The sequence below is a fragment of the Natator depressus genome, chromosome 7, assembly GCF_965152275.1.
Source record: "Natator depressus isolate rNatDep1 chromosome 7, rNatDep2.hap1, whole genome shotgun sequence".
In the NCBI taxonomy this organism is placed as follows: Eukaryota; Metazoa; Chordata; order Testudines; family Cheloniidae; genus Natator; species Natator depressus.
Window position 1 is genome coordinate 84,823,867 of NC_134240.1, and position 21,029 is coordinate 84,844,895.

At 45.3% G+C, this 21,029-nt stretch overlaps 1 protein-coding gene across 2 annotated transcripts; it reads right to left on the reverse strand.

Annotated features, from left to right (window-relative positions):
* Positions 1–4,042: 4,042 nt before the first annotated feature.
* Positions 4,043–20,828, reverse strand: PLA2G12B (phospholipase A2 group XIIB). 2 transcript variants are annotated; one of them, XM_074958983.1, is made up of 4 exons: positions 20,155–20,828; positions 15,874–15,962; positions 14,265–14,430; positions 4,043–6,177 (listed from the first exon to the last, which is right to left on the reverse strand). In XM_074958983.1, the coding sequence occupies exons 1-4, from the start codon at positions 20,543–20,545 to the stop codon at positions 6,059–6,061; spliced, it is 765 nt and encodes a 254-aa protein (XP_074815084.1). In that variant the 5' UTR covers positions 20,546–20,828; the 3' UTR covers positions 4,043–6,058. The 2 variants fall into 2 exon arrangements, with proteins under 2 accessions (XP_074815084.1, XP_074815085.1); XM_074958984.1 differs by having other exon boundaries at positions 15,886–15,962; positions 20,155–20,824.
* Positions 20,829–21,029: the final 201 nt, after the last annotated feature.

Below are 21,029 nucleotides of genomic sequence, written 5' to 3' on the forward strand. Positions count from 1 at the left end.
ACAATAGTTTTCTCTCTATTTAGTGTATCATCTCTTTCTCTCTCTTCCCCCTAATCCTGTCCCACTCCCCCACTAATTTGGTGATATGTGGTGCATTTTTGTAAGTGGTCTGACACCTTAATTGTAAAAAAAATTAAAAATCTCAAAACTAATACGAAGTGTGATGCTGTGATCTTCTGTGACTTGGGTGTTCTAATGCATTAACCGAGAACAGGATAGAGGTGTTAATGAAATGCATAGTCAGAACAATTGATGGAAACACTCCATAGATAGTGTTAAACATAGAGGATCAGGTTCAAAAGCCCCATCAGGCCTGGTGAAATGCTCAGAAAGTTCTTAAAGACATTGTGAGGGTTAAGCACCATCTTGGCGGAGGAAGACTAGCAGGAGAGTCTGCTCCAGTGGACACTGAATATTGGATACTGATACCTGTCTGAGATTCATTTGGAATGCAACGCACCAGCACAGAGGGAGGTATAATGCCAAAGCCAGCCTGAACTAGTCCATGCGGCTCCATGCAGCCGAAGACTAGTGACTTTGGGTGAAGATATTTCCGAGGTAAGAAGTACAATGCAGAGGCAGCAGTAAGGATCAGCAAGTGTGCAGAAAGTAGGGACAGAGCCCAAGAGTGAGACAGGAGGGAGCTACTGGGTTTGACTTTGTGTTCATGGGGTTTTCTGCAAATGAAATTCCTTTTGTGCAGTTTGGACCAGCACTGTTCAAGGTAAACAAGACTTGTGTACATTTGTAAATAAATAAATTGCACTAGAAAATCCCCTGAGTCTGTATCACCAATTTTTCTTCCAATTGGAAAGTGTCCGAAGTCCAGAATCTGTTATCGCTTGCAAATGGGCAACATTATAAAAGGGGATTACAACTCATATTCGCAGTATTCAGTTTCAGAGCTTTATTTCCGCCAGCAACCAGACTCGGAATACAAATTAGAGTTTAGCATTATTGATTTATTTGGTAGCTGTGATATTTCAAAAATGGCTTTTAGCCTGTCTTCATGAATAGAGAGAGAGAGAGTCTGTGTTGGAAGAAGAGCAATAACGGAAAAATTGCTGGTAAAATAATATGAATAAGTGGAGAGACACTGTTGTTTTGATGTCTTATCTAACCACTGTGAAATAAAAAAAATGGAAATGTAACATATGTATTACCATATTTCTCCTCCTGTTCCTGCGGATTCACTTCTGTATTAGGATTGTTTTAGTAATTTTCTATAGTAATTTTAACTTTTTTCAAACACCCAAATGTTTTAATTTCCTTATGTTGATAGAACCTGAGCTGTGAAGTAAGATGAATTTTTCAACCTTCTTGCTGTGGAGAGGTTTTTGTTTTGTTGCAGCTGTTAACCTAAAAGGTGTGGGCTTTTTGTTTCACTGTTGGGCAGAGTAGCTGGCTCTTACTGAGAAACTGTGATTAAAATCTCCTTTCTGATCTGCAGCCTTTTATTGAAATTAATTGCAAAGTAAATGGGAGGAAAGTGAAAATCAGATTGAAAGTCTGGGCCGTAAATCTTTTCTTGGTTCTGGAAGAGTCTGCTTGGAATGTGCAATCTTAGCTGTGGCCTCTGGAAGTCCAGACTGAATCTCTCCTTGTACATTGGCCTCATCTCAACATCCCATACCTGAGCTCCAATAATGCTGCTCATATTGCTCAGCAATTCTTGTAGTTCATTTCATTTTTGTGTATGTGAATTAAGTGCTAGCTAAGGTGCTTTGTTGACAGATCCCTGTTTATCAACAGAACAGGTAGGAGAGTAGCAGAAGCTTCGCTATACCACCCTATAACTGTCTCCTCTCTGACCTGGAGGGACTGCCTCTAGGAGCCTATGTTGTCATCAGGCCTTGTCCTCTCTGCTTAGATTGTAATTAAAGGTACCAGGTATTGTCATGGTTTGTGACATCACCTAGCCCCCAGCAGATTGTAATAACTTTTGTCCTGTACCATGCAATGCCAGATTCACACTGGTGATCTGGACATGAAAGGGTTTAATCCCATTACCTGAGCCACCTAGTCTCCATAGCAGGTGTTCACTGCAGATAAACGCAACACACAAGGCTATTTTTCCTCTCCTAATATTCCAAGGGGAGCTGAGACCACCAGTTTAAGTGTTCCCAGCTCCTGCCAGTTTGAAGTGCATGAGACTGAGTCCTTGCAGGATCCTTTCCTTGCAAATTTCTTATCTCCAACATTTGCAGTATATTCTTAGCCTGCATTTGGGACTGGACTGTGCTTTGTTAACTTTACTTGCTCCCTTCATCATTCCTTCAGCCATCCCATAAACTATTCTCCTCCTTCATGGCTCTCCTAAAATTCCACTTTAGTCTGCTTCCACTCCTTGCCAACTTTCCTGTCTGACTAGAACAGACGAGCAAATCAGTCAGAATGCTCTCCAATTATGCGGGGACAATTTTTTAAAAACACGTGAGGGTCTCATAACAGAGCGGGAAGCTAAATGCAGCGTAAGCAGGCATTGTGCAAATTTACCCTATGTTGCTCAGCCAACCCCCCAGAGTCATGACCTGAATTGCTCATGGCTAGTCCAATTCTAAACTTCTGTGGTACTGACTCACAACTGAGAGGCGGGTTTTTGATGTGCAGGATTGGAGCTGAACTAACTCATTTTCACAGATGTCATACAGTAAGTCAGAGTCTGAACCCAGATTTCCAGGAATAAAAGGCTAATTCATTAAATCATTGTACCAGTTACCCCTGCTATTATGATTTCAATGAAAATGCAGGGGATCCCATAAGAAGCTGTAACAGGCTGACCTGCTCCTTTAAGGATCAGGAGGCTTGGAGCCAGTCAGCCCTGTTCAGTTAGTCCTCCCCTGCTATACCTGTGCAGGATGTGGGACTTAAGTGGAGAAAAGCCCAGCTGTGAAGGGCTGATTAGGGAGAGGAGCAAACACAGTGTCCCTAGCCTGCGGTAAGATGCTTAGTCAGAAACTGCCTGAGGAGTGTGGCTGGCTAGAGCCCTTTGCAGGAGGATGGGCCTGGACTTCACTGGTGAGGGGCTCAGAGCCCAGGTGCCTGTTAGTGAGTGTTGAAACAGTCTGTGGTAGCTGGGACCTTAAGGAAGGAGCTGGGTGAAGTTTCCTTTGTTTTGTGCTCTTGTTGTCCTTTCTCTAAAGGACTCTCTTACCCTGGGAGGGGTTGAACCCTTGGATGCTGTTTGTCTGGAGGCCCAAGTCATCGCTCTGACCAGGGTGGGCTGCAGAGCGTGGTGGGAGGCTGAGGCAGAGTAGCTGCAGTGCCTCACTACACTGTGAGAAGTGTGCTCTGAGATGCTGAGTTTTGTACAGAAGCATTTTAATTGGAGGGAAGACTTTAACTGGATCATTTGTAAACAAGAACTGTAAGTACTTCAACCCATATAAAAAGCTGGGAGGGGCAGCTGAGTGGAGCACAGGGTCGCTCCCTTCATGCATCTATTGGGGGTGAGAGCGAAGAGGATGCAAGTTTTAGCATGTTGAACTGTAGTGAACATAGATTAATCTCAGGTCACCTCACACTAAACAGCTGTGTGATGCTAAGCAGCCAGACTGGTTGTATTTCAGTGACTCATCAGTGATCTCTGGCTAGGCTGTAGAACTCTTGAGTTGTCTTATGTCACGTAGCACATCTACTCCTCTTGTTTGGATCCTTTCATAAGATATTTCAAAAGCTTCGTCCAAAAATAATTAAGGTGCTTTTTCCCCCCCAAGTCAGTAAAAGGAAACTACACTGAAAAATGCAGTCTCAATGGTCTTCCATGTATCGGCTGCAGTTTGTAAAGTGCTTTGGGGATGAAAGGTGCTATGTAGATCTAAAGGAAATATTTTTATTTGTGATATTCTCCAAGTACCAAAGCTTGGATGGAAAGGTTCCATTCAAAACCCCTCTGTTTATCCATTTTGTCATGATCTAGCATGTCATTGCATGCTTGGGTCAGCTCTAATGTGTCACTGTAGAGATCTGCAATTTAAAGGTAGCTACTGAACATAAACAAGATATTTTTGCAAGTGATATTTAATTGTACATATAAACTGACATTTAGAATTAACAATGGAATATAAAGTTCTTAGGGTCTGAAACCAGAAATGTTTCCTCCCACACAACTCCCCCTACCCCTTCCACCCCAGACAAACTAGGGCTGACAATCAGGTCCTTTCTGCAGGAAACATTCTGATAGCTACTGGGCTGAACTTTGGCACTGTAATACTCACTGGCCAATGGCTTATCACCTGCTGAGAGGAACCTCTAATTTGCACTGATGAGATAAAAATGTCCCTTCCAAAGGGAGGTGGGGAATCCCCATACAACTCAGTGATATCACTTTTTATTACCTTAGTCTCATGTTTTCTAACAATAGCCTCCTGTTGCGGCAGACCATATAGGTCACATGTATAACACTTTCCAATGTGAGGCCAATAAGCCTGGCAAAAACAGGGACAGTAGTTTAAATAACTTACTGCTAAATGTATCAGTTTAAACATATATGCCAGCAAGGATATAACTAAAACAGAATCTGTCAAAAAAACAGTGTTGTAACTTCCACTGTGCAATGTGTAAAAGTGAATGGAAGACGGGGAGTGTGTGTGTGTAAAATATATACAGGCATATTTTAGATCCACTTTATCTTGTATGGTACACACATCTTGGTAGAAAGAAAAGGAGGACTTGTGGCACCTTAGAGACTAACAAATTTATTTGAGCATAAGCTTTCATGAGCTACAGCTCACTTCATCGAAAGCTTATGCTCAAATAAAATTGTTAGTCTCTAAGGTGCCACAAGTCCTCCTTTTTCTTTTTGCGGATACAGACTAATGCGGCTGCTACTCTGAAATCTGACATCTTGGTAGAAACTCCCTTGCAGCAGCAACAACAAACCCCAACAAAATTCCCTGGGGGGAGTGGGGGTAGTTTTTAAAGTCTATAAGAGAATCCTTTAACAGATTTAGATCTTAAACATGTTTGAAAAAATAAATCCGCTGGGATTGTTCATCTCTTTAAGTTAGCCATGTCCCTACCCAAAGGAGAGGGGTGAAACCAAGCCCTGCCTTACCAAACATAGCCTGTACAGTACCATTCTACAAGGATGCCTGAAGATTTCCCAAAGTCCCATCAAATCCAACTCTTTGCCTCCTGCAAATCCCCCCTCCCCTTAAAAGGACACTGCTGAAGGTGCTTACTGGAGACTAATGTAATTTTCCCCTTTGGTTTTAAATTATGAAGGAGGAAAATAAACAGGTACAGCTGAATGGAATGGGGGTGGGGGGGAAACTTATTCCTCTGCTGTGGAAATTATGGGCAGAGTCCTATATGTGTATCAGCGTGTATAGTGTGGATGGTCTTTGTCCCAGTCTACCTTTGTGTGCACATGTGTATTGGAACTACTCAAAATCCTCGGCCGTGTCCCCAGCCATAAATCATTCTCTTAGCAAACAAAAATCCTTGGTTATCTGAACAGTTTGGGGAGCCTCTAAACATTTCAGATAAGCGGGGTAGTTTGTATGTGTGTAAATAATGGGTCTGAACCAAAACCCCAGAATGGGATGAATTTTTCCACCCTGCCCCCAGATATTGTAGCTCATCTCATCTCATGTATTTGAATAATTTATTTAAAAGATGTAACTAGTGACTGGAACTTTGATGGCTAGTGGGAAAACTTGTTTTGCAGGGTGTATCAGTGAGAGAGGAAGTTGTCATACATGTGTATAACATCTGCTGCAAAAACTACTTATTACTGTCTGCATTGCATTCTGTTTGCTCATCTTAATTGGTCTCAATAGAAAATTGGCATTAAAATAACCCACAATGATACACCTGGAAAGAGATGGGGCTGTTAGATTGGATCTGAGGTAGGCAGTAGCTGTCACTGCCTCTGACTGCACTCCTCCACCCCAAAGCTGTAACTGATGCATTATACACAGTGCAAAAATCTGCTCCTCCTGCCCCATACTATCATAACTTCTCCATTTCAGAGGGCTGATGGAAAATGGCTTGCTAAAGAGCTGCATCAGAGAGGGGATGCATGAGGTCATCTCTGGCTAGAGGTCTCTGCTCTTCAAAGTTCCTCTTTTTCTTCCTCATTACAAATGCAGGCGCTTCTTTGGCTGTTCATGAAGGGTCGGCAGCCCAGAGTCCAGACAGTGTTAAACACTGTATCTGCTACAGATTCACAAGCTGTCAGGAGGGAAAACAACAAGCATGTAAGCAGCGGTCTCTCACTTTCATTGCTGATTAAAACAGCACCAGGACTGGCCTCCAAACCAGTTGTGGATTGTGTGGGGGACAGCAGTGTCTTTTTGCCTTTGTGTACAGTTCTATTTCTCCCTGTCTGCTGGATTTAGAAGCCATTTTGTTCCCAGTGCTGCTGCAGTCCAGTCTCTAACAGCTGTGCTCTCTCTTAGACTTTCCTTTTGTTTTTTCTTGTTGAAAGTACATTATGCTCTTTATGTATGGCAATATAACAAGTGAGCTTCTCAAAAGATCTCTCTGTATCAAGTCTTCCCTACTTCTCAGCCCTTCCATTTGACTATGGCCTTGTCTAAACTAAGCTTTTACCCTCAGGCTATTTCTCACATGGCTATATCATCATTACAGTCCCCTGGTGGGAGCAATAGTGTAAACAAGGTGCCAGTGATCATCAGCATTTGACATGGGTGTTATCTAGACCTGCTCTGAGCAGAGCCAGATGACACAGTAGTTAAAATGTCAAGCAGCCTGGAATTAGGGTTGCCAGTTTTGGTTGGATGTATTCCTGGAGGTTTCATCACATGACAAAGTCTTTAGTTAAAGATTAATATTAAATTCCTGGAGACTCTGGGACAATCCTGCAGGGTTGGCAGCTCTAACAAGAGGCTCACTATTGAACTCCCCAGTCAGGTTGATAAATGAGTTAATACTAAATTCCACAGGGTGGTCATTTTCCCTGATGGGCTGAAGGCAATAAAATCAGTTGTTCAGAAATAGACTTGGTAATAGTCCTACCCCATGGCAGTCTCTCTCTAGTCTGCTGTCTCGGCTCCTCTGGCTATTTCTCTGCAGTTCTGCCACTGTAACTCCTGCCACCTGGAACAGCCTTCCTGATCCCCTCTGCCCTCCTTGTTACTTCAGAGCTCCCCAGAAAAATCTCTTCTCTTGTTTTACTTAATTGGTTCTGGGGATATGAGTATAAAATATATAGGACCATAAATGTACATGGTACTCTGCACATATGTATGGAGAGAAACATTCCCTGCCTTTGAGCACTTAAAATCTAAGTAAGACACAAGAGGAGACACAGGACAACAGTTCAGGAGTGGGGGTGACTCATTGAAGAGGTGGATTGCAAGAAGGGATGTTAAAGAGATGATGGCTGAAAGGTGAGAAGGGAGATTGGGAAGCTTAACAGAAGGCACAGGAACAAGCTGAGACTGAGAGGAGAACAAGGGCCTGTCTACACCTGCAGTTATTCACCAGTAACTGTTGTGCTTTAAATTCACATCCTACCTTAATCTGTGTTGTCTTTCAAGTGTAAACAAGACCACAGGTTCAGCTGTGCTTGTGCAACCCTTAGTGCAGTCAAGTAAAGCATTGGTGGAGCTTACCCCTGCTTGAAATGAGGCTAAACTGTCTTGGTGCAAATTGTGGCTGATTGGGTTTACCCAGTCTACACTGGGGGGCTGCAGTGGTGCAGCTACACTGGCTGTTAGCCACCAATGGCTGTAATCCAGGAAAATTCCTAGTGTAGATTAGGCCAAATCCATTGAAGTCAATGGGAGTATTTCTATTCACTTCATTGGGCTTTAAATCAGGCATACAGGGAGGACTAGTAATGTGAACTGATTGTGAGGAAAGGTGTCACAGAGGAGCTGGCCCTTTAAGTGAAGTAGCCCTGCTCCCCTGATGAGTAGGCAGGTTAACCCAGGTTGCCTCTAATGAGGGGCAGGGCAACACCCCAATTAAAGCATAAGAGGAGAGCTGCAGAGAGGCAGCCGTTAGAAAGGGGCTGAGAGAGGAGCCTAGGGAAGGCCCTGAAGAGAGCAGTGAGCTCCTGTAGTGATTCCCCTGGGAGAGGAGGATATCACTTTGGTTGACTGCTTTTGCTGATGAAGGAACCCTGAGGACTTGCGCCCAGGAAAAGGGAGCTGAGCATCTGAAGAAGAACCTGGCGCAGAGCAGAAGGGGATGACTAGGACTTTAAGTGGAGACATTGAGAGTCTGCTTTAAGACTGGGTGGAGTTATTCTAAATATTAATAAGCAAATATGCAGGAGAGGCAATTGCTATGTTTAAAAAGCTGTCAGTGGAGTAACTACTGAGGCCCTTGAGGGGAGGGTGTAGTCATGGCCTCTCAGGCCACATTCAGCCAGCAGAGGGCGCTCAAACAGAACCCTCTGATAAAGGGCTATCAAAACCAACAAAAGCAGAGTTGTAGGTAGGGTTTGTGTTGACCCTTGAAGATGTGGAGGAGCTTGTGGGGGTGGAGGGTTAATGCACCTCAGCAATAAGATTCTTAGGCCTAGGCCTATCTCTTTGTTCTCTTCAACTTGTTGCTGTGCCTGTCTTTGGTACTTTTCTATAAATGTTTAATTGTAGTCATGAGACAGGAAACCAATGGAGAGAGGCTCTGTTTTTTCAAGTCTGCAATAGCAGCACTCAAGTGTGAACTTCCCTATTCATCTTAATTAGGTGTTAGGTTTGGAAAACAAATTAGTGACCCCTTAACCACCTTGTTGCTGGCTGGCTGCATACCATTTGTGAGAAATGCTGTAACTGTGCTGGGAAATGCAAGGGGAACACTTTTAAGGAGCATATCATGGGTTAGACCCTCTAAGAGGGTTCAGTGTTGTATAAATACTGTTTTTAAAGGACTGTCCTTCAGTTGGCAGGCCTAACTTTTGACATCTTGTACCCTGCCCTTGTACACATTACACTGCTCTCTTTATTTAAAAATCTATACATTGTAAATCATCACTGTTTAAAAATAAGGGCCACGGGAGCATTGAAATCCTGAGTGTCGGCTTTCTCTGGGATTTGTTGCAGGTGAGTTCCCAGTTGAGAGTGTGGGATTTTTACCACTGTTGTAGCCCTTGTCTGGGAGGGGGGGCATGAGCTAACAAATTGTCAGGGGATCAGTGAAAACAGGAAATGTAACTTTTTGATATGGGCATTGGTTGGGAAGAGATCCAAGAAATCCCCAACCAGCAGCTTGTTTCTACCAGAATCAGAAGGCAGCACTGGGCATGTTTGGGGCATGTACTTCAGATGGCAGCACACAGACCCCCCCCCCCCACCTCCCTCTTGAAGCTGTCAAGGGGATACTAACAGGTGTGAGGAAATCAGGGTGCCCCAAGAGAAACCTTAAGAAGAATACTTAGCAGGGAGGGCAGAATAGTCTATCTCAGTGCCACAGACCAAATGGAAGCAGCAGCAAATGACAGAAAAATGGAAAAGACTGTTTTCTGCGCTGTGCTCCAACATTGGTGTGGGAAGGATGTAATAATAATAATAAATGATCTGGGCTCTGGATGTCCAGAGTTGGCCCTGTCACTATGTCCTTTTTAAAATCCTGGATGAGCACTGCCCATTAATGGCAGTGGGTGTCACACTGGCAGAACCCAACACCCAGAACAAAAGCGTTAAAACAGACTTTTCAGAGGATTGGTCTACACTATGGACTTCTCCCAGCATAGCTGTGTGAAGAAAAATGATCTCTGATACAGCTGTGTCAGTAAAAGCCCGTACTGTAGACCGTTCTACTGACAAAACTGCACTTTTACCAGCGTAGCTTGTTTCATGTGGCGAGGGACTGGAATAAGCTATGCCGCCAAACCAGCATCCAGATTCGGAGTGTTTGGCCAGTACTGTATACCAATATAGTTACACTGCCAAAGTGCTGCTAAGCTAGACCTGAGCTCAGTCACTAGAGAGAATGGAAAAAAAAGATAGGCAGAGTTCTGAACACCTGTGCTATAAATTTGGATCTGCACAGTCAGTAACCTTTTGGGGGGGAATTCTCCCACATTCCCTCCCCCCTCCCCGCCCATTAACTGCCTCAGTCACTCAGAACCTCACATCTAATGACCTCTGACTGAGGAGGGCTGTTCACAGCAACTTCTGAGCTACTCATGGAGCTAGGGCTTGTGAAAGCGTCCCTTGCAAACACAAGTCCCCAGGGACAGAGATTGCTGCTTCCTTCCCAGTCCGCAAGGGGTCTAGCATGCTACACTGCAACTCAGCCACTAAGCAGTCCAAATCTATGCCCAGAATGGGTGTTTCTCTGCTCATCTCTTTGCATCTCAGCTCCAGGAGTGCCCCTTCCTGCCCACCAATCCAACCAGCTTTGCCAGTTTTCCTTTTGTTCATTAATCTGACACAGGATTATCCCAATCCCAGGAGCACTAACCCCAGCCAAATCCTTACACTCCTTCCAATCCTCTTTCCAAACTGCCCCATTTGTCTTTCTTTCCCATTTTTGGCTTTGCACCTGCTAGCAAGCTGCCATCTGCTTAGGCCAGTCTCTCACTACTTGTGTTCCAGACACTCTCCTCCAAATCAGTTTTCAACACACATTTGTGATGCCTTCCAATGCTGAGCTCCCTCCTAGACTCAAACTGCTATCTCACTATCTTTCTGAATTAGATTATTGTTTTTGTTAATTTGTTTAACCACAAAGGATACTTAGTCCTATATAAATGTGTCTGTGCATTTTTAATGTGCCTTTGGCTGAAGTATCTAAGCACTGCAGAGAAAGGAAGGTTCACATTGATTCTGCCAGAGAAACCCAAATTCTCTCTTCACCTCATCTTCGTCTATAACCCATGCATGCTTGTTTATGTGGTTGTTTTCTGCTGCCCAGGAGCTCCCACAGCATGGATACCCTCCACTCAGAATACTTTGTCTGCAGCCCACAGGAATTTCATCTCGATAACCATGAACTTCAGTGTCCATACCTGTCACCTATGCCTTGTTGGAAGGTGGAGGGAGACGTTGTCACCAAGACCATGTAGGTCTCAGCTATTAATTGCCTCACAGATGAGGATTGGCACCTTGAACTGGATCCAGAATTGGATCAGGAACCAGCGCACTTCTTTGTTGAAGTGCGCCCCACCAATTCATTTCACTTAGCAGCTGGGCTTAAGTATAATGAACTGTAGCTTCCATGTGGCCTTTGCCAACTGTCCCAAGTAAGGTGAACTGCAGAAGTCCAGCCTGGATATGATGAAGGGATGTGACACTGGGCTAACTGAAGATGAACAAAGGCATTTCTGGCCACTGTCACTATTTGGGTGCCCAAGTAGTGCAATTAACCCAACAGGACCACGAGACTGTCCATTGCCTTGACTATCTGATGCACACTCACAATATAGGTGAAGTCACAATTACTTATTGCTCCTCAAATTGTCCCTGCTCTGTTAATATTGCCTGTATTGTATTAAAGTGCCAGGAGCTGATTCCTAGCTAAGTTTGCGGCTGTTTCTAGTAAATATTTCTACTTTTAGTCACCTCCTGAAATTCACAAAAATGGTCATATCAGCCTCAAAATTGGTAGGCTATTTCTGAGACAGGGTTTAAATTTCTCTACCAACTTTGAACAAAATCAGACAAAGCGTTCAGGAATGGATACCCTAAAAACAGTCATTCATGAGAGCTCCGGGTTTTAATGTTGTCGTCTTGTTTTTTTTTTAAAAAGACAGACATGGAGGTAGCAAGAACCTAATTTACTGGACTTCCTAGCAGTGAATGATGACTGCACCAGTGTTTCATAGTTTAGAGTCACATTAATCTTTTGATTAAGAACATTTATTAAGGAAATTTGGTTTCAGCAAACAATCATAAGGTCTTTGGCAGTCACTCTCGGAGCATATTCTGGACAACTGCAGTAGGAGTCTGAGGAATATTAATATGGGGACTGTGAACACCTGCCATGTGGCACTACCACAAAGGAGGCCCAGTGACATGAAGAGGCGCACTCGGAGGTATTTCAGGAGCAGGTGGGGAAGCATAGCACTTCCCTCCCTTCCCAATTCAATGAGCCTCCTGTGACTAGCACGCTAGGGATATATCTACACTACAGCGGCACAGCTATGGTGCTTCAGCAGCACTGTAGTTTAGGTCCTATGTCAATGGAAGGGGTTTTCCAACGAAGTTAATCCATCTCTCTGAGAGGTCATAGCTAGGTTGATGGAAGAGTTTTTTTTTTTTTTTTTTTTTTTTCTCCATCAACCTAGCTGTGTCTACAGTAGAAGTTAGGTTACGTTGCACAGGGCATGACATTTTTCACAATCCTGATGTAGCTAGGTCCATCTAATTTCAAATGTAGCCTGGCCTCCCGTCTCAGAAGCCACATGAGGTTTGCTGGCAGGCGAAGGAGGAAAGCTGCGTGTACTGTGTTTCTAATTTAAACTCCACCATTCTAGGAAGGTGATATACACTCAAGCAGGGACAGTGTAACCACTAGGCGAACTGGGCGGCTGCCTAGGGCACCAAGATTTGGGGTTGCCAAAAAGGGCTCCAGCGGGATGACTGGCGATGAGCTCGCAGGTGGGAGGCGGCCGGGCGGAGGGGGAGAGGGCTTGGGGTCGCCCGCTGTGCTGATCACTCTCCCTCCGCAGGTGCCAGCCCTGTGCCCAGCCCCGGCTCCCCTGGACCTGAGGAGGTGAGTTGGGAGGGAGCACTGGGTGCCTGGGCTGTGGGGGCGGGGCTCAGGCTGCCGGGGAGGGGGCTCCATGTGCTGCCTGGGGGGCTCTGCCCCATGCGGGGGAGGCAGGGGCCTGCTGGTGCTGGGAGTTTGGGGGGGGGGGGGGGACCCTGTGTGCCAGGCTCTGCAGGGAGGGGTGGCGTGGCTGGCTGGGCTGGGGGAGAAGTGGGGTGGGGGGGTGGAGGCTGTATGCCAAGCTCTGGAGTGGGGGGCAGGGTCAGGTGGGCTGGCCAGGCTGAGGCGCAGGCAAGCTGGGCCGGAGGGGGCTGCGTGCCACGCTCTGGAGATGGGAGCTGTGTGCCGAGCAGGGCTGAGGGGGGAGAAGGCAGATGTGGGGGGGGGGTGCTGGGGGGGAGAAGGCAGAGAGGGGTCAAGGGGGGGCTGCTTGTCTGGCTGGGCACTGTGACGGGGGGGGGGGGCTGTGTGCCTGGCTGGGGGGGATCTTTGTGTGCTGGGCTAGGCTTTGGGGGGGAGGTGTGGAACCAGCGGGGCCAAGCTGGCTGGGCAGGGGACTGTGGAGTGCACTGGCCCAGGTTTTGGGGGAAGTTGTGTGTGTGTGTGGGGGAGGGGGGGGGATGCTGTGTGCCTTGCCAGGCTCCGGGAGTTGATGCTGCTGCATTATTTTGCTAATACTTTGTGTCAATTGTGTGAGAGTCCCGGGGGAGGGGAGGTGGGGGCGCAAGGTGGAAGTTTTGCCTAGGGCGCAAAATATCCTTGCACCGGCCCTGCACTCAAGCCACTGAGATGTGCCTGTAACTTTCACTTGATTTGTGAAGGAATCTGTATTTAGCTTCAGCCAACTGCTTTTCAGCCAACCTCTGTTTCTCAGACATTGCGGCAGCTGGGAGATGATTTTTTTTGTCTCCATTTCAGGATTAAGAGAAGATCAGCTGGGTGGGTGTTGGCATCTCAGTGGCACTACCCTCTCTGGTGTCTCATTTTCCCTGTCCCCTCCCCCACAGTGGCTTTACTCGGATGTAAAGATTAATAAAGAAGAGGTGGCAGCCCATATGGCCAGCTTCAACTCAACCCAAATCAAGAATGGTAGAGAGAGTTTGAACCTTGAAATTGGGGCTTATAAATGTATTGTTAATAAGAACCTTTTGTCATAAAGTTAAATACTGTGGAAAAATGTAATCCCTTTCTAAAACATTAACACTGAGACTTTTAAATCTGCCTAAGGGATTTGGACACCCAATTCCCATTGGAAAATAATAACTGATAATCCCCATAGGTGGCTCTGAAAATCCCACCCTAAGATAAAAATGAATAGCTTGGGGCTGTTTTATTTTTAAAATATTAATAAACTTCAAACATAAAAGCATGTTAGGTAATTGTCTGGGACAGCTCTGTTTTAGAGAGGAGGGAGGCAATGTTCAAGCAAAAGTTAGGGCGAGCTCAGCCTTTTGATCGAAGCGTATTTCACACGTGATTGCCGCTCAGCTGTGGCAGTGCTATGTCCTACTGCAGTTGCAGCAAAAACCTGCTGCCCTATTGAAGGAAAAGGACCCCCTTCTACCACTCCTCTGGAAAATGGAGCTGGAGCCACCTGGCTCCCACAAGAGTGGCTTCGGTGCAAAACTCACCTTCAACCTTGGAGACAAAACCAAGGCTCCGTTTGAGATCTGAGCAGATGGAGTGGAGGCACCAGCGGAACTTAGCATCACAGCGGTATTTGTTGGCTCCACAGGTGTCATAACAAACATCCAGCTGGTTACAGCACTTAGTCATGGCAGGGATACCTAAATCCAACTGGGGGCAGCAGAAGAGAAAGGGAAGACAGCACTGCTCAGGCATTGTACTTAGTGAAGGGTCTATCCTCCTCTCCAGTGGTGGTGATGCCCCTCTTTCCCCAAAGCTTCTGCTATACAATTCCAGTGTTAATGCTGTAGTTGTAACAAACAGAGCTGTAAGGTCGAGAATAAATACACTTTGGATTTTTGGTTTATGCTCTCCCATTCGTGAGTGTGTTGTTTCTAGTAATACCCATGAGTTACACATGGGCCTGTTCATATCAAGGTGGGCATGAAGTTCTTATTTTCTAAATTACTTATTAGAAACTCTTTCTCTTCCACATCCCAGAGGTGTATAGGGGTCTAGTTTCCCCTCCTTGCTTCTAACGCTCATGAATGCACATGCATGCAGGAGATGACAGAAGCCTCTAGAGAGGCTTGTGATGATGTCCAGTTTAAGGAACTAATATAACTTCAAAAATAGCCCACAAGGGATTTTTTTTAAAACAGAATCTTAATTGGTGCAGACCCTGGTGGGAACAGAAATAGGCTAATTAGCCAGGCCGGCTCTTAAAGGAACCATTCTCATGGTATAGATTAACTTTGATTTCATTAATTGCTTTAAAAATAACTGTGATACAAAGCCTGGAAACGAGTTGAATTTAGTACTCAATATTGAGGAGGGGAGCAGTAGAAAGGGACCAAAGGGCTGCACAGTGGGAGATTTATGACAGCAAACACCAATTCGCACCTGTAAATAGGCTTTAGAGGGAACACCAGGCATTGCCACGTATCTCTAAGCTTCCAGTAATTGAATTGCCTTACACTGAATGTTCCAGGGTGATGGACCCAGTTAAAAGTGCATGATACTTATCTGGGTTTCCATTAAGTGGGTTCTATTGCACTAGCGCTCCGTAGCCAAGGCATGGATTGCCATGTGCCTTCTGAACTGCTTCCCTGATGCACTCATTTGCTTCTCCTGCATTTATCTGCTAAGTAGACTTTATCCTCCAATAAATACTAAGACAATTGGAGTTTCATATCGTGCATTCACACATGTAATTCCCATTGACAGGATTATTCATCCACTGCAAGCCGCAGCCATCAACATTTGGGAGCTGATTGATTTGCTAACCAGCAGAGCAGATAGTAAATTAAATGGATATCCTTAAAGTTACATTTTCCTTCACTTGCCATCGCAGACAGCCATCTCCTTGGCAGACCCCAGGCAGACAGTTTAGTACTGTAATATGATATGACTGATTGTCTCAGCAATCTTTGAGCAATATCCTCACCTTTCCAAAGAGCTGGCTGCGGCCAGGAAAAAAATACAATAGTTATCATACCAATAGCCCATGTCCTAGCTCGACCACATTCTTCACTATTTAATATTTTTTTTAGCTGATTATTCCGGTTAGTGAATTATTTCATGGGGGAAGTAGGTGTTAGCAGCAGTACATACGCTTTCTGGTACCTTGAGACCAAGGAAGTAGGAGCTGCAGCCATTGGGCTCTTGTGGCTTGTAGTTTGGTCTGGGCATTGGAGCCTTCCCTTGAAAGACAGAGAAATGTGAAAAGTTAGGGGTGTGAGATTGCAGGGGTGTCAAACTTAGAGGTAAGCACATTCTTTGGCAAACCAAAAGCAAAGAACAAGAAATATTGTACTACGAGTGTCTTAAATACAGCCTCCTATAGGCATCCTGGCTCCACTGAACAACCAGGGCATGCCCAGACAGAGGACCATCACCCACCTAATCTCTTGTTTTTAAAAAGAGAGGCATAAGCTGCTCCTTTCAGATCAAGTGAAACACAGTACAGCACTCCCTGAGGACCTGGTTGTACCTCCCATAATCGTTAACCCTTTACGAAGAGCCATGTCATTCCTGGATTCCAGTGTTTACAACCTGGTCCAGTCCTCCTCCTGGACAGTTACCAGTCTGTTGTAAATGGACCCAAACACGAGTCCCATATGTCTCTCAATCAATTGGGTTTGGGCTGAGTCTAGTTACTATTTCTAGCTCTGGGTCTCCAGGTCACATTCCCAGGCTCCGAGTCCTTTGTCTAAGTCCTTCTTGGGGACACAGGACTCTGCATTCCAGCTGCCTCAGACCTCCTGAGCCCCCCAGTCGCTTCCACATGGTCCACCTGGGCTATATTCAAGGAGTAAAAAGAGGGGACATCCAATTCTGTGTAAATGTTGGTAATCGAGCCCTCCACAATGGAGTTAAAATGTCACCCTGCTGCTTATTTCTTTCGCCAGAGACTTGGGACAGTGCTGGCCCACTAGCATTGGATTCTCAAGCCCTGGGCGCGTTAGACTACACTGCCCATTTTCACACAGACCCATTTGGTACTGTGCTGGAAATCATGACTTCTACGGCTCTTAAGTGTTAAAATGGGTCCCTTGGGACAACTCTGAAAAAGAGGCAATACCATGCAAAATGCTGCAATGCCTGCCTGCCTGCCCACCCACAGAGCCTGGCGTCTGACATGTGAGTATGGCTCTTCGTTTTTCACCATTGACTTGCCTAAAGAAATACCTTACTATCCCTCCCAATATTTTTCAGCTAACAACCACATAACCATAACCCCTACCCACCCCCATTTTGGGTTATATGTCACATTGTGCATTCCCAGTCCTCCATAATACAGCCCTCTGCTGGTGAGAAATCCACTAAGAACCATGTCAGTTGGCAGCCAGGAGAAGGGAGATTCCAACTGCAGAAAGCCTGGAACACTCTCATCAGCATAAGATGGATATGGCCTTTCCCAGTAAGTCCTGACCTTCATTTTGGCACTACAGACTATTAGCAGCGTTACTAGGCTGAAAAAAAGAGCAGCAGGCAGAGTTTGTAACAGTTGCCCTGGGAAAAAGAGACCAGATCTTTAATTCCTGCTGTAGTTGCAGATGGCTGGCCTAGGTCAAGGGATTCTACTTTTATTCTTCCTGTGAACAAATTATTTTATCTCGGGTTTTGGACCCCCCAGTTTGCAGCTTCAAATGCCTGAATTGGGGGAGAAAGCATGGACAAATAGGACTGCATGGATCATCAAAAACCTCCAGGATGTCCTGCCAATACTTCAACAAGGGTCTGTGCTAATTTCCCTGGGACAAGTGATTAGTCACAGGCTAAAGGGGAAACACATGCTAGCAGAGAGGAGAGTGAAGGAATCTACTTGTTTTGTTTTAAATGGGAAAACAAATACTTTCTCATGACTACAGACAAGGAGGGAGGTTACATCATGTACCAAACAAACATCTGCATTTTTTGCTGGAAATGTTCCTGACGAATATAGAGAGTTATTGATAGTACAGGAAATATCCAGTGTGAGTTCTTGAATGGCAGGTATGGATGTTTGAGTGCCAAAACCTCATAGGGCACCTGTGGGTAAAGAAGGCTGGGGTGTTTTAAATAACTACCATTTGGTCCATTCCAAAGCCAAAATTTTGCTCTTTGGAAATCTTTCTGAGACAGTGGTTTAGGTGATCCTGGCAGACAAAGGGGGAACCTGTCAGGCAAGGATCTCACAGCAATCTTCCCTTTGCTCTGAAGGCAGAATTTTTAACATGGGGCTCCCAGGGTCTCCCTCCAGCACTTCATCTTCTAGAGGAGGCATAAAAGACCTTAACAAGGAAATGTCTTCTCTCCACCTTGCAGGGCATCCTGAGCCTTTATTGAAACTAACAATTGTTCACCCTTAACATAACTTAAATGTAGCTAATTATTTTAACAAGAACTATGCTCTCCATGGATTTGAGCCACTCTGTTCTGTGGGCACCTGATTCTCATTTCACTTACATGGAGATACCATGGTATGTCAAAGCGTTTTCTTCTGATTCTCCTGTGTGAGGGGGGAATTAGGCCCATTGTTATGCAGGATCAGGTCCTAAACTGCTTTCCTACTATTTGAAACTCCTCTTGAAGTAGTTGGGACTTTTGGGTACACACACACACTACAGGACTGGAACCATAAGGCTTTGTGAAACCTAATCTGAATACAACTGTCTTCTGTTCCAGTACATTTAAACACTTCCCTGGATAGTGGCAGTTATGGCTGTCGCACAGGAGCTCTCTTTATGGTTCATCAGACCCATAGGCTGCCACTGTCACAAAGCCCTGGCCTCAGCTTGTTGGCAGTTTGCCTGCCAGATTCTCTTCCCCCTACAGCCTTTAGAGGTAAGACCTTCCTTGTGACAAATCTCCAATGTTCTTTAGCACAAGTAGGGCAACTGATTTCCCAGGGGGCTGTTTATATTCAAGGATGCTTTCACCTACAGACATTTTAGACTACATCCAAGAAGCTTTCCCCTAAATTCTGTCTCAAAGACAAACTGATTTGTACCATTTTTTTTTCTTTAAAATCAAAAGGCTAAGACACACAACTATCTGGAACAGACTGAGCGTTAAAGGTTCTTGTAATAGTGACAACAGATCTTATTTACCCTCCAGTTCTCTAGGTCCCTCCTTCCCTCATTATTAATCTTAGAACTAAGAACTGCTGAATAATTAAACTCTGACAGCTGTAGAGATTACTGTAGCCTGCCTGGTCTGCTGCTTGTATGAGTCATTTAGAAACTCCACCTACCAAGCTGATAGATTTGTACAGCTAGAGCCAGAAAGACCCCCTTACTCCTTGTGCCTGCAAGGGCTTGGCTGTCTAACCAACCTGGGATGGGCAGGAACGAAAGCTGTCTTGCTGATTCTGAAAGATGCTGATTCTGAAAGTTCCCTGGATTATGGGGGGCAAACCAGAGTTACATCTGTCCTATGGTGACCTGCTGTTCCTCTGACCTCAGAATGGCTGAATCTAAGAGTATAAACTTGATACATGTTAAAGAAGCAAACAGCATGACTGGGGGTTATACAAAGTCCTTTCTTTCTTTGTGTTTTGGACCCAAAGTGTGTTAAGGGTTGGTCCCTTATTCTGGGGTGTCTTTGTCCCCTCTGCTGAAGAGTTGTCCCCTACTTTGGGGCCCGAGATGACAGAGAACTGCAGTGTGTTAAGACACCCATGTTCTCTTCTCTTCCCTTTCCTTATCTCCCAGTAGCAGAAAAGTCCAAAGGAGTCTTTACCCTTTAGGGAAGCCCTTAATCTTCAGTGTGGGGCAAACTGGCCCTTGGCCATCCCAGGGTGGGGGAAGCACAAGCTTCCCCACTGTGATCTCTCTATACCAGGCTTAGTTATCAACACAGGGTTGAATTCTAGCCCCCCTCCCCCTCCCTACCTGCTGGTTAGTTTCTGACTTGCTAACTCAGTGTTAGACTGAGAGTTGCCCTTTGTTTTAAGGAATTTTCTATCAATGTAAGTGTCATGAACAGAATCCATCATAGCTCAGGGGAAAGGCTGTAAGTTTAAAAACAAGCAATGGGGAGTTTGAAAGGAAAAAGGTCGGGGGGGGAAACCCCCCACGAATTCTGAGGAGGAAGCGGAGAGTTAAAGAGGCAGCACCAAGGACTCCATTAGTATCAATTTAGAAAGCTAATGGAGTGTGGACAGTACTGGGACAGCAACGTGCAGAATTCAGTCATAAGTCCTAGAAACAGATACAGAATGTACAAGATTTGTGTCTCCAGAGAATATCTGTTGCATTCGCCCTTCCCATCTTCTGGCTCAAACCCAAAACTGATATAGCCAGTATCTTACTAGTAAGAACTGTTAGTTAGGCCTGAAATAGGTGTACCAGTTCACAGGACAAGTGCCTGAACCCCCAGGACCCTATGGAAAGGAAAGAAGCCACTTACCATATCTACATCTGTACTGACAAACCCCATTTTTTCCTCCTAGCAGCTCTAAAAAAGAGTCAAAATAGCCATTAACAGTTTCAAAGCCATCTCGGATGGTCCCAATGCCCCAGTCTGCTGAGGATGATTCCTCTGGGGCAGCTTGGTTGACTGAGTTGTCTGGGGTTACTTCTTCATTGCATCTTCCTAGACTCAGGGCCAGGCACAGAACCACTGTCTTGACAACTTGCTTCATCTTGCAGTCAGACCAAACAAATCCAAGCTCATGAAACTCTAATGCACAGACATGTAGTGAGGTGGAAATGGGGCTGGGTTGTTTCGAGTACAGGGCATGTATACTCCCCTCTCTGATGGACTTTAAACACTGCTGTGGTAACCAAAGTGAGGTCATAGCAATTAAAGAGTGCAAAGGTCAGACAAAGTGGAGATTCGGTCCAAGTTCAGCTCATAAAACAGGAGAGTGGAGGACAGTTGTGTAATACTTTGAAATGGTTCAAACACCTCAGCATGGGGCACTTATCCAATTTGGATGGGGTAGAAGAGACTGTCCCTCTTTCAAATGACGCTGTCCGAGCATGCTATCACACCATGCTTCTCTTCATCAGCGGATTGGTAGCTAGTCATGAGTTCAGTGAAACACCCCTTCTGCTAGTGCATTAGACAGATGGCCACAAAACCTTTCCTGGGTTTTTGTTTCTTTTTAAATCTTCCTTTTCTTGGGAACTGGGGTGTGGCTTTGTGTATCCTCCTCTAAACTTTCTATGCTAAGACAGTGGGGCAAGGGCCTGAGCAACAAGAATGTCCCTGCTGGAGGTTTTTGTGGTCAGGTAGACCAGGGACTGGGCCTTCCATGAGGCCAAATTTTGCAGTCAGGG

Coding starts and splice junctions, on each gene's coding strand:
- PLA2G12B (XM_074958983.1), bottom strand. CDS start 20,545: ATGACCTCACTTTGGTTACCACAGCAGTGTTTAAAGTCCATCAGAGAG. Junction 15,963..20,154: donor TCAGTACAGATGTAGATATG/GTAAGTGGCTTC, acceptor CTGTCTTTCAAG/GGAAGGCTCCAATGCCCAGA. Junction 6,178..14,264: donor TTTTGTCTCCAAGGTTGAAG/GTGAGTTTTGCA, acceptor CCCTCCTGACAG/CTTGTGAATCTGTAGCAGAT.